Raw genomic sequence first — 13,773 nt, forward strand, 5'->3', positions numbered from 1 at the left:
AGCTGTTCATTGTTTTGATGCAATTTGGTACAACAACTACAATAGATTACAAATAAAAGAACATTTTTTATGATGGCAAAAACACAGGCACATAATTGTGTGCCTTTTAACTTAATTTCGATATTTTATCTCTCCAACTTCTTAAAGTTACCTACTCCTTTATTTCTTCCTTCAAATAATGCAAACGATAATTTAAAAAATATATATTTTTTTGTAGTTTTTTTGGGTTGTTTCATAATTTGTATTTAAGTTTTCACTGTTAAGCGGCTCATTAGGCAAATTTGGTTTTTCTATATTTTTTTCTTGAGAGACAGATCCTCACCCAAAATGTCTGTTTTTCGCCTCCCAAATGCATCAAACTCGACTTAAATATTCATTATTACCTTTATACATTCCTTGGCAATATTTGGTTCAGCAGGCATCATTATCAATAGGATTTCCAAAGGCATTTTATTTGCTGTTTTCCAGATAAATATTTGCTTATTATCATTTATAATATTCTAAATCGTCATAGAATATGTATTGTGTTAATATTTTTCATAAAAATATTTATAACTTATGTTTTTGTAGTCAACTCACTTTGAATTTATTAGCGAAAAATTTCGCACAACATTTCATCTCATTCTCCTACTCCCTGTAATCCAGAATACCTAATACCCAAAGCGGAATTTTTCGCTTTCGAACTTCATTCAGAATAAGGCGAAAGCGAGAATGCGAAAAAATTTCAGGAAAATGTTGTTCAGAATAAGTCGATGGGGAAGAGCGAGTAAATTCACGTGGAATTGACATCCAGAATAAGGCTGCATGAAAGAACAAAAATAAAGCTACAAAAAAAAATATATATATATATATTTCAAAATTATCGTGTGCATGATTTTAAGGAAGAAATAAAGGAGTAGGAGCAAATCATAACATAACTGGCCACTTTAAGAATTTGGGGAGATAAAATATCGAAATTTAATAAAAAGGCACACAATTATGTAGTAAAATAATAATCTGTGAATTTATTAATTAAATCGCAGATTTCTTCCCTTTATTGTGTGTTGTGTTTTAGCCATCATAAAAAATGTTATTTTATTTGTAATTTATTGTAGTTGTTGCACCAAATTGCATCAAAACAATGAACAGCTGTTTCACATGCCATATTTTCAAACTTGAATTTATTTTCTTTTAATTACAAAGCATTTATACAGCGAATTATTGATATTTCACATTTGTATTGTTATAAAGTTAAATTACAATAAAAAGTAAACATTTATAATAAATAAATCAATAAATAAAATATTGAAAAATATTACACAATTAAATTACAATGGGGCAACACACATGGTATGGTAACCATAGTTTAGTGGCGTTGCCAGTTGCCAAATTTGAATTATGAATGGCAATTGTTGTCAACTTCAGTTGCTTCAAATAAAATTTTTCGGCAACCATTTATTTCTGGTTGCTGCTTATTAGTGTTTAAAAATAATAACTGAAAATTGTAGGCTTCCATAATGGCTAATATTACTACAATAGAATAATTTAAGGTCTTAATTGCCCGGATGGAAGCTCACCCAAATGTAGCACGCGGCGTGCGGACTTTCGGTCAAACCAAAGCCACTATCGATGATGTGTGGAAGGGCATTTCAGAAGACCTTAACTGCTATGGCCAACCAACACGCATTCCAAATGAATGGCAGAGAGTGGCGAACATCTTTTTTTGGGTCCATGATATGTATGTGTGTTTTATCAATACATCCGACAACAACCGGGAACTTTGTTTTCGAATAAAAAATTGTATTCTTCCCTTTTTCCTCTTCTGTTAATTTGGAAACAATCCAAATCTTACACATTTTTTCCTCTATTAGCCGGATAACTTCGGCCAAAACCACCGACATTATGGGTTGAGCCATGTCAGGGTTGGAGTCGTTGCCATGGAACTTTTGAAAACTTCCCTCCACAAAAAACGTCAGAGCTGCACACACTTTTGAGAGATGAGGAGTTGCTGTTGACCGCCGGGCTTTTAGGAAAGCAGGGTTTAAGGCTTCAAATAAGTACACAACGGCATCTTTTAGTAGCCGTAAATACGCCTTCAAGCTAAAATGAGCAGTTGATTGAACATTTCTCTAAACATAAGCATCTACTCACATAACTGATGGTAGTTCCAATGGATTTATCTCTTAAATGCCATCTAATGGCATCTATTAACACCTTTAACATCATTTTCATTATCAAATAATAGTTTCACTGACCTTGTAAGATATACAGCCTTATGTCAATCCCACGTGAATTTACTCGCTCTTCCCCATCGACTTATTCTGAACAACATTTTCCTGAAATTTTTTCGCATTCTCGCTTTCGCCTTATTCTGAATGAAGTTCGAAAGCGAAAAAATCCGCTTTGGGGAAAAATTAGGTATTCTGAATAAATTCAAAGGGAGCTGACTACAAAAACATAAGTAATAAATATTTTTATGAAAAATATTTACACAATACTTATAGCCTAGACAGACGACAGCCTTAATTTGCATTAACAGCCTTAATTCAAATTAACTTGTACATTATCCTCATTTTTATGTGTTGTAAATGCACAAAATCAAACCGAATTTATACTGAATTAACCAATTTCAATATGGCAATGCTGTAGAAAATAAATTGATTGTTGTCAAATTTGTTAACGTTTATGAAAATAAAAATTAGAAATAAAGGCAAAATACAACATTCCGTCGAATTGGGCGCAGTTTTATCATCATTATAGCTGTTATTCTTCCTGTCTGGCATATATCCTTTTCATAAAGATGTAATCCTAAAAAATAATGTAAACAAATGCCAATATTTTCTTTCTACACACAGACAAACAATAGTTTTGAAACAAAAAACTGATTCATAAATGCAGAAACTATCGTCTGTCAGGGGTAAATATTAATTCAAATTAAGGCTGTCGTCTGTATTTGGTATTATTATTCTATGACGATTTAGAATATTATAAATGATAGTAAGCAATTTTTTAACTGGAAAACAACGAATAAAATGTCATTGGAAATCCTATTGATAACGATGCATGCTGAACCAAATATTGCCAAGGAATGTATGAAGGTAATAAGGAATATTTAAGTCGAGTTTGATGCATTTGGAGGCGAAATACAGACTTTTTGGGTGAGGATCTGTTTCTCAAGAAAAAAATAAGAATTATGAAAGAACAAAAATAAAGCAACAAAAAATATATATTTTTTTTCAAAATTATCGTGTGCATGATTTGAAGGAAGAAATAAAGGAGTAGGAGCAAATCATAACTGGCCACTTAAGGAATTTGGGGAGATAAATATCGAAATTAAATAAAAAGGCATACAAGTATGTAGTGAAATAATAAACTGTGAATTAATTCAATCGCAGATTTCTTCCCATTATTCGTTGTGTTATTGCCATCATAAAAATGTTCTTTTATTTGTAATCTATTGTAGTTGTTGCATCAAAACAATGAACAGCTGTGCCATATTGTAGGTTGCCATATTTTTAAACTTTAATTTATTTTCTTTTAATTACAAGGCATTTATACAGCGGATTATTGATATTTCACATTTGTATTGTTATAAAGTTTAAATAACAATAAAAAGTAAACATTTTTAATTAAAAATCAATAAATAAAATATTGAAATATATTACACAATTAAATTACAATGGGGCAACACACATTGCTACTTAAATTCAAATGTGGCCACACAAATCTTTTTTTCAACCACCATTTTCGAAAACTCGAATCCGCATCTCGCATTTTTTGCGTCTCCCTATGCATTTAGAATAAGCCGAGAATGTGTAAGCGAAAATTTTTTTACATGCGAGATATCTCCCAACGAATATCCAGAATAAGGCTGATAATTACTTTTTCTGAAATATTCTATTCAATTTTTTGTTTGGTCTGTTCCAGTAGGGGAGACTGGGGCACCTTCGGCATCGGGGCACCTTCGGCATCGGGGCACCTTCGGCAATTGCGTTTTCGATATGAAGCTCTCACCGTACATCACTAGTTTCGATACATAGGTATCGAATATTGAAATAAATAACTGACACAAAGTTTGAAATTTCTAGCTAATAAGCTTATTTAGATACATGGGTTTTTGTATTTTTATAGATGTTTCTGTAATATTTCAAATCCATTTCGTAAGTATTTCGTGTATAGAACTTTCCAAATTTTTAAGACAATATTATTAAAAAGTGGTTAACTACGATGTGTAATATTATGGAAATATTTAAAAATATAATGTTTTTACTAAACTGATCGGAAAAAATGAAAAAACTATAAAAAGTACATTCGGGGTACATTCGGCATTTTAAAGTGGGGCACATTCGGCCATATACAGATTATGCAATATTATTTCCTTAAAATGTTTTTGAGTTTGTCTATAAAACTAATCCTTTAATATGGTTCGAAATTGCATATATGAGATCAAACGTGCTTGTTTTGACGGAAATGCCATAAAAACCCCTATTTCTGATGGTGTGTGCTGCCTTGAGATGTAAACGTCCGCCGCTAGAAAATAAAGCCCTATAATTCAAACATTGTGTGGCGTATTAAAACCAAATAGAGCCTTTAGAGGATCAGAATTTCAACCAGACTGATAGCGATGACAATTGCCCGGCTATGCCGAATGTGCCCCATCAAATGCCGAAGCTACCCCGGGTTGGGGCACATTCGGCAAATTTGACTTTTTTACAAAACTGTAAAATTTTTTAACTAATACTATTTTTTTATATCTTTTTGGTACTATTTTTTATAATTAAGTGTCCGAGGACAATAATCAGCCATAAAGTTGTTATATATGTTGAATAAGTACTGAGATATAGAGCTCTAAAAAAAAAAGTGCCGAAGGTGCCCCAGTCTCCCCTACTTTTTTAATAGTAAATCTATTAAAAGGGAAACATTTCAAAATTGCTCTCAGAGTACAAAATAATTCGAAAAGTTCGGGAACGCAAATCTAGTAAATATGCCAAAATTAGATGGCAATACTTCAAAATCAACGTAACAGCCAATCAGAAGTAGGCATTCCTGTTTACCATTTTTGCTCGGCCAAATTTCTCGTGTAAAAAGTTTACAAAGAGAACGCCATTTTGTTTTGTGCTCTCTTAAATTTGATTCAATGTTTTACCAGTTTTGTGGGATGAGGAACGGTTTTCGAGTAAAAAGTTGCAAAACATGTAAAATGAGTAGATTCTTTTAGGTTCTGGAACGGAACTAATATTTATAGTTGAAGAAGTGTCAAAACAGTCTTATCGACGGCAACTGAATAAAGTTTATATTCATATGGTCTGTTCCCGTAGTGCAAGAATCTACTACTTTTTACTACGATAACGAAATTTCCTTTATGTTATCGAAGAAAATAGTAAAATCTAGTAGATTCTTGCAGTACGGGAACAGACCAATTATATTAAGTTTAATTTCAGTGGCGTTGCCAGTTGAAATCACACATTAAAATTAACAAAATTTTAAAAATATTATTTTTTCATAAATTCAAACATAAAAACCTCCATCGGCTGATTATTCGTCTGCAACGAGTTATGAATAGGTTGTCGTATTGCAGATTAGTATTAACAAAAAAGATCGCATGTAAATTACGTGATCAGCACAAAAGCTCCTGACGAAAAATTCAGATCGTTTGCTAATTTAGTCATAATGTCAATATTTCTTATCCCTTCACCTCTATAACCCGAGTGCATTAACCTTCACGATACTTGCATTAGAATGACTTTTTTAACTCGTTAATTATCTCGCAGTAATGCCTTTTATTCAGATAATGAGATACCTTTATTCAGATAATGAAGTTGCATTGTAAGCCCTGGTTCCTACAACTCCATAAGCGGAGAGCATTAAACTTCACGATACTTCCATTGGAATGATTTTTTAAACAGGTTAATTATCTGGCAATAATGACCAAATAACCCCTTTTATGCAGATAATGAGATACTAAATTCCCGTAAGCTATGTATCGTTTTTGAACAATAACATAAATTTACGATGCGCTTCTTTCGACGCACTTTATATTGGTTCTTTAATATTATTTATGTACTTATTTAATTTTAAATTATGATAGTAGTAATTGGAATTGTTTGTTTTATTACATATGCAATTTTATTTTATTGCTTAAAATATCCGTAATATATTTATAGGAAACATGGGTAAACTAATTTTTTTTTTTAATTATGTACTGTTCCTGTTTATGGTAACGCAATATATTTATATTTTCTTTAATTTATAAAAAAGCAAAATCATCTAATTGTTTTTTGCAATATAATTATGTTTGTATTTTTTTAATATTGCCGTTTAACGTATATATTCAACATATTTTCTAATTTTGTTAATTGTAGGACTAGATCAATTTATACAACAATTACGGGATACATGCACACACAAGGTGAAGGCTAATTCCGTGAAACAGGAATATGAAAAACAAGATGAGCTAAAACGTTCTGCTCTACGTGCTGTGTGGGCGCTGTCAAAAATACCAAAAGCAGGTATGGTGATAATTTATATATTTTTTGAATTGGATGTAAGATTTTATTATTGTCGATTTTTCAGAAAAAAATCAGCAACTGACAGATTTTCTTAAATCAATAAAAGAGTCTCCAGAGCTGAGTAAAATATACGAATACGTTCAGAAGGACTCTCTTTCCAATAACATGGATTTCTCAATGGATGAAAGCTAAATGTTATATATACTAACTTACTTTTTTAGTAATTAAAAGTCATCTTATGGGTTTAAATGAAATATAATTCAGTAAATGTAATAAACCCCATTAATATTTAATAGTTTGTATTAAATTATAACGTATATTGACATCAGTAAGTAATTACGTATACAACACCTCGAACTATGTTCAGGTAAAATTCTAGCCGCCATCTGTCTGCTGAAATCGCAAAATGTAATTTATAATGTTTGAAAACGAGTAATTGAATTGAACATTTTCAATGTATATCCATATTTTAACATTCAATGTATCTTCTGGGAGAATGTTGTTGTTCCAGAAATATATGAAACTATGTCACATAGTTCCAATGTAATGGAACTACAGGAATTTTGTATTTCAGGTTTGGTTTCCCATAGATGATTAGAAAAAATATTTTTGCAGAAACTATGTATATTCCTGATCACAGTAAAATTACATGTCAATAATAGCAAATTTTGGTACATATCTACGCAAAAAATTAACTGCAGTGAGCTGTATACTGTGTATTTATGGTTAATTTTGTAATGAAAATATTACTTTATAGAAAGCTGTTACATGGCAATATATGGCTACCCATATTAACATTATATTGCCGAAGGCGGTCATTTTGACCGCTTTTCAATTTCAAGTACAAAAAAATTGTGTATATTATGACACAGCTTTTTAAAATTTGGTGATTTTTTGTACCACATAGAACTACGTTTATTAATCATTGTAGCTGATTTCCCCTTCTTTCATTCACCGTATTCACATGTACTATACCTATATTGCCTAAAATCGGTCATTTTGACCTCTTCTGAAATATTAAATAATCAAACTACTTTTATTATTGTATAAAGTAAATTCTTATATTACCAGATTACTACAACAACATCGAAAACCGTTTGCTACTCTAGATACACAAACGAACACACAGATCGGAAAAAATAATTTTTATATTTCCAGTCGATTTCACTCTTAGAGTAAAACACTTTCACTTTTTGGAACATTTTGTCCGCGCTCTTATTTTTCAAAAAGGGAAACTCGAGAGTCCTCCCACCGAAAACAAATAATAACAACGTTTTGTATGATTGTAGATAATGTAAAAATATAAAAAATAACTTAAAAATAATTTCTTTATACAATAAAAATTCTTTCAGAATAAGCTTGTGTAGTTCGTGAACGATCTAGTTCAATTGAACGAGTCAGTCCACTGAACGAGTGAATGACATAGTTCCGTTCGTATTATTGTCGTTCACTGAACGATTTTGTTTACTAAACGCAGTCGGTCTCTGCAAGACGTTCCTCACTGAACGCCGTCGGTCACTGAATGACGTTGTATTTTCATCTACACCTTCAGTGTTGTTCACCGGTGCTCTGACTTAGACCAATTGAACGGCGTCAAATAAGGACAATTTCGTATAAAATCTGTTAAAAATGAAGGTACGTGTAATATATTATTGTCCCATTTCATGGACATGACGTTGTATTTTCTTCTACACCTTCAGTGTTATTCACCGGTGCTCTGACTTAGACCAATTGAACGGCGTCAAATAAGAACAGTTTCGTATAAAATCTGTTAAAAATGAAGGTACGTGTAATATATTATTGTCCCATTTCATGGAATACGGTGCTTAAAATGTCAAATGCTGCAGTAATGTGTTACGTATAGCTGGAGGGTCAATAAAAAATATGAAGCGACATTTAAAAGCAAAGCACTCCCGTAGAAACAGTGGAGCTAGAAACCACGGAAAAGAGACAAGGGTGTCCGAAAATAAAAACTGCAGTGCAAACAATTGTGCAATGAAGTTATGCCATCGAACACCACCCATTAAAAAGTGTCCAATATAGATAGGAAAGTCCTTTGAATGATTATGAATGGTCATCATTCTTTACGGTTGATTGAACTGCCAGAAATTAATTGGAATACTTTGCCATGCTAATTGAACTAGGTAACTATTTGAACGATATATGCAACTGAAATAGGTGAACGACCTAGTTCACTTTAAAAAAGGATCTACTTCGTTCGATCACAGAACTAAACGAGATTGCCCAAGACTATTTCAGAATGAGGTCATTTTGACGTTTCGTTATATACGGATCATACCTAGCTTTATTAACACTAGAACGCCGAGGGCGGTCATTTTGACCGCTTTCCAATTTCAAGTACAAAAGCAACTGTGCATTTAATGACACTTTTTTTAAAATGTGGTGACTTTTTGTACCTCTTAGAATTACGTTTATTATAAAAAATTTACCAAATTAAAAAAAAAGTGTCATTAAATGCACAGTTGCTTTTGTACTTGAAATTGGAAAGCGGTCAAAATGACCACCTTCGGCGTTCTAGTGTTAACACAAGATTCAATATGTAAATGAAAACGGAATTTGCTATCTAAAATTATGAGGTTTAGCGACATACCATTGACACACTGTTATTATATTTGTTATATTCGTGGACCTTCGTTAATATATCTGTTGATTCTATTATCAATTCAAAAACAATTTACACTAATTTTTGTATTTTCTGAAACCGGCCAATAGTGTCACGAAACTCAATTTATATTTTTCAATTCAACAACCATGTAGTCATAAAGTTGACAATAAATAAAATAATTAAACTCTTTAAGTACGTTACAACTTTCGATTTCCCACCCTGGTAACTTTATTTATGTTCTAATTTTAATATTCCACTGAGTGTTGAAGAAAGATTGTCTTTTAAATAAAACACTTGTTAACAACATCAACCATATCTGTTCCCTTGGTAAGCGGTCGTTCCAATACGAAAACCTAAATAAATAAACATTATTGTTATATGCCACAAACTAAATCATCATATTTACATTATCATTTTCTCTTCCTATTACAAGAACTGGTTTGTTAATACTCACATATATCCTAATACTGCTTGTTGGGTCGTTTGGTTGCTCAGTCAGCACAAAAAGTATTAAATTGCTGCTGTCTCAACAGTGATATAACTCTTCGTTGTTGTCTTTAAAGACACACGGACAACCTACAGTCATTCGGTTTATATGAGTGTTTAGTTGAGGGTACGCCGAATGCGACGAGCAGTGGACCGTAGGGAATGTTGTACGTTGAGCCGTGTTCGGGAAAGTAAAAGAAACAAATAAAACACAGGAGTTTTCTTAATAATAATTCAATGTTTATGTGGTAGGTTGATCGGTGTTAACGAAATTACCTTTTGGCAACGATATGCCTCTGTTCAACAATATGCATATTGTCTGTCCTAATGACAGGTTGATACTCCTTGATGGCTAAAGCAGGCGGTAAAACAAGTGACAGTTAATTCCTCGTTAAAACGTAAAAAACGCTAACCCATGGTTGCAATAAACAGTAGCGCATACATTTAACGAATAATTAAAGACCAAAACAATAATAATAAAAAGTAGTAATTCAGTACAATTCTCAATTAAACATTCCAACTCCCTTGAAAAAGTAAGGTTTGTTTCAGAACAATTCAAGAGTAAGAGTGGCGTGGGAACGATCAAAAAAAGTATATAATAGGTACGAAAGGAGTATACAATTTTAAGTAATAGGTACCATATGTGTATCAGGGATGCGAACTGAAATTATTCAAATTGTACTGGTTTTCAATAAAAAGTGTATCAGGGATGCGAAATGAAATTATTCAAACTGTACTGGCTTCTCAATAAAAAGTGTACTTTTTTCAGTCCGATTGTACTTTTTATATATTTTTTAATAAAATTTTTGTTGTTATTAACAATTAATAAAAACATACATAAAAAAATAATTAAGATTTGAAGCAGTCGAAGCATGTATTCTGTTCCTTTCTTTGGTTTTAATTATATTTTGATATGAAAATACTCTTTCCACATTTGTAGATGAATGTGGAATATATAATTACCCTCTAAAAATTTGTGATATACAGTCGACTCCGCTTTATTGAAAAGGATATGGATGTTTGTTTCAGTTATCCGATGTTTTCACTTAAGCGGAGTTCGGCTAACTGAAAATAATTTCAGTTATCCCAACTTCTCATAAGGGAAACATTTTCAAGTTTTAGGAATTTCAATAATTCATATTTTATATCAAATTCGTAGGACTCTAATTTTATGAAAATATACGATAGAAATAGAAACTGGTTGACATGTTCACTGCTCAAAGGATTTTTATTATGAACAGTATTTTTTATGTGTAAAGTTTCATACTAGCCGATTTAAGATTTTTTAATATAGCTGACTTGCCTGTAATATGGGGCTGTAAATGAGTAACATTCTTCCTTGCAAAATTTGTTCATTATAGAGTCTCTTTTTTACATTGTTTCTATTTAAAATTTGGTTATCATCTTGAAGGCCTTAATAATAACATAGTTTTGGCATTTCCCCATTGGGTAATGTATTTTCGTACATCTTTGTGACTTGTATATAAAATATAGAAATGGGGAATGGAGTTTTTTTTTAATTTCCGAAATGGTTTTAAAAGTTTGGCCGAACGAACTTAAAATTCTTCGACGTCAAATTTATATATACGTTCTATACGTCCAAAAATCAATAATTGCAGAAAAATATCTATTAGGATGGGCTTTGAAGATGTGTATTCCTCAATACAAAATATTCTGTCATCGTTCATTCTCACAATTTTCAGTTATACGGAGTAATTTGAAAGGAAATTTCAGTTATCCGATATTTTCAGTTATGCGAAGTTTCACTTATGTGGAGTAAATTGTGGACGATTAACCTAAAATGTAATGGTGCAGGAAATCAATTTCACTTATCCGATATTTTTCAGTTAAGCGACTTACAGTAAAGCGGAGTCGACCGTATAAGGAAACATCTTCGTTTCGTTCATTTTTGACTTCAGTCACAATTGACCAACAAGTGCATATATTGTCATTTTTTAAAGACTTAAAAATTTCTTCATGCATTCTGGCATCCTCAGACTGCATTTCTAATTTGATATTATTTATATTTTTTGTACATATTGCAAGAACAAAAAAAAAAAAAAAACAGTAACCAGTAAGGAAAATTCAAATGTCGGACGTTACCCTTCGCCACTTTAGGTACATACAAGAGATGCTAAAATATAGATAGTTGTACATATTAAAAAACATACACATACCATTCTGAAATCAATGAAAAATTGCATATAAAAAATGGCATGGCAGACTTGGATTCATTGGTGTCTTATGTTTTTAAACCGTTGCATACACCATTTGGTTTTTGCAACTTTAAGGGGACCCCCCATTCTCGGTTTAAAAAAATTTAGTTTAGTATTTTGATTTAATTCGAACCTACACTAATTCAAGAATGTCCCTATAAATTTCCAAGTGAAAATCTCAAAAAAATTAAAATTAGTACAATTGTACCAACTTTTGCATCCCTATTGTGCAGTGTGAACATTTCAACAAAATGTATGGAGTGGAAACGCAAACGAACCTGTAGTAACAGATTCGGTATCCAACTCCGCTATAACGACAATATGTACTATGAAGCCGCATATGAATCTGCAGTTACAGATTCGGTCTTCAATCGAGCTATTATTAACACACGACATATAATAGTATGAAGTCGCAAATGAATTTGCAGTTATAGTTTCGGATTTCAATCGAGCTATTATTTTCTCGGAACAATATTCGAAGGCTAGGCCAAATGAAATGCCTCAGCATTTGTCGCTATTCCAATTTCGTGAGAAGGTCGCTTTACAAAATTTTTTCCAAGTTTCATTGTCGTTTTATGAATGCCACCTGAAAACACGGAGGTGGAGGCAGAGGTGACTTGATAACGGCGTGAAACTGTTTTTCCTGGTATGGGGTTAATCCAATATTTCACATAACATATCCAGGGATCGATTTTGACTACAAAAACATATTGAACGATACAATAAGAAGAAACTAATCAGAACATCGGTCCACACTATCACTGTTGACAAAACATTGTAGTACAACAAAGCTAGTAATAATTATCCGATTGAGGATAAAATATGTACAGCGTACCAAATAAGGTCCGGAGTGACGTGTGTTAAGTTTTGTTGAAATCGGTTCAGATTTAGACATAGCTCCCACACATATTTTTGTCCGTTTTTGTGTAAATGGTGCATTAAAGCCCCTATATTTCTTTCGATTTGCACAAAATTTTGCATAGCGTACTGAATTGAGTCCAGAGTGGTGTGTTAAGTTTCGTTAAATCGGTTCAGATTTAGATATACAGGCATGTCACAGATTCCGAAAACTGAAACAAATCGCTTTGCTTAGTTGAAATATGGCAACATTGCTATAATCAAAACAAAACCATATGATTAAAAACAACGTAAAAGAGAATCGGGAAAAATTTTGTCTTTACATCCCAGTGTTTCCCCTAAATTAACAAATAGTTAATTTACATTTCCAAATTATACATTTTAAAATACTTACATTTTGTACAAAATGCTTTGAATGACAACTTTTGTTTTGTTTTTCTTTTTTCTAATTTTACTTTAGTATATCATTCGTAGTGCCAGATTGTAAAATTATTCAAATTATTAAAGAAAAAGGGTGGTTGTTTTCAAGAAAAAACATGTGACAACACTTTGTTAAAAAGTTGTTTCATTTATTGATAACTAAAACTTACAAAATTTTGAAATAATAAACCCAAAAATGTGAATTTTTATGTGAATTTATTACTAAAAATAATATTTTTATTACTATTAAAAACAATATATTTATTACTAAAGTAATTTCAGAGTATTTAAAAGTGACTAGTTCTCAATTCCACTTTCAAAATCAAAAGTGGTTTCATTCCGAAAAAATTTTTCGTTTTTCGATTTTTCAAGAAGCTAAATACGGAATTAATTCCACTTCCGAACGGAATTAATTTCTGTGGCATGCCTGATAGATCCCATATACAGTTTCGACCTATTTTATATAATGTTGGACTAAAGACATTAAATATTTCTCCGATAGCGATAGAACTTTGCACAGGGTACTCTCCACCCAGTGGAAAAAATCCTAATTAAAAAAAATTAAGAAAATCTTTAAAATACCGCATTTTGGGGTACCGCTTATTTTCAATATCAAACATCGCAGAAGTAACATTAATATATGTTCAGAATTTCTATCTTCAATATTGCGTGCATTAGT

At 31.7% G+C, this 13,773-nt stretch overlaps 1 protein-coding gene across 1 annotated transcript in view; it reads left to right on the forward strand.

Moving 5' to 3' along the window:
- The window catches only part of LOC133323431 (cullin-associated NEDD8-dissociated protein 1), a 38,717-nt gene extending 32,037 nt beyond the window's left edge, over positions 1 to 6,680 (forward strand). Inside the window, exons 4-5 of the mRNA XM_061532357.1 lie at positions 6,342 to 6,488; positions 6,553 to 6,680. Coding sequence (XP_061388341.1) covers positions 6,342 to 6,488; positions 6,553 to 6,680 — 275 coding nt within the window. The remainder of the gene's footprint in view (positions 1 to 6,341; positions 6,489 to 6,552) is intronic.
- Positions 6,681 to 13,773: the final 7,093 nt, after the last annotated feature.

This window comes from Musca vetustissima, unplaced genomic scaffold, assembly GCF_032173495.1.
Source record: "Musca vetustissima isolate MV318-11 ecotype Yass unplaced genomic scaffold, APGP_CSIRO_Mvet_v1 utg17160, whole genome shotgun sequence".
NCBI lineage: Eukaryota > Metazoa > Arthropoda > Insecta > Diptera > Muscidae > Musca > Musca vetustissima.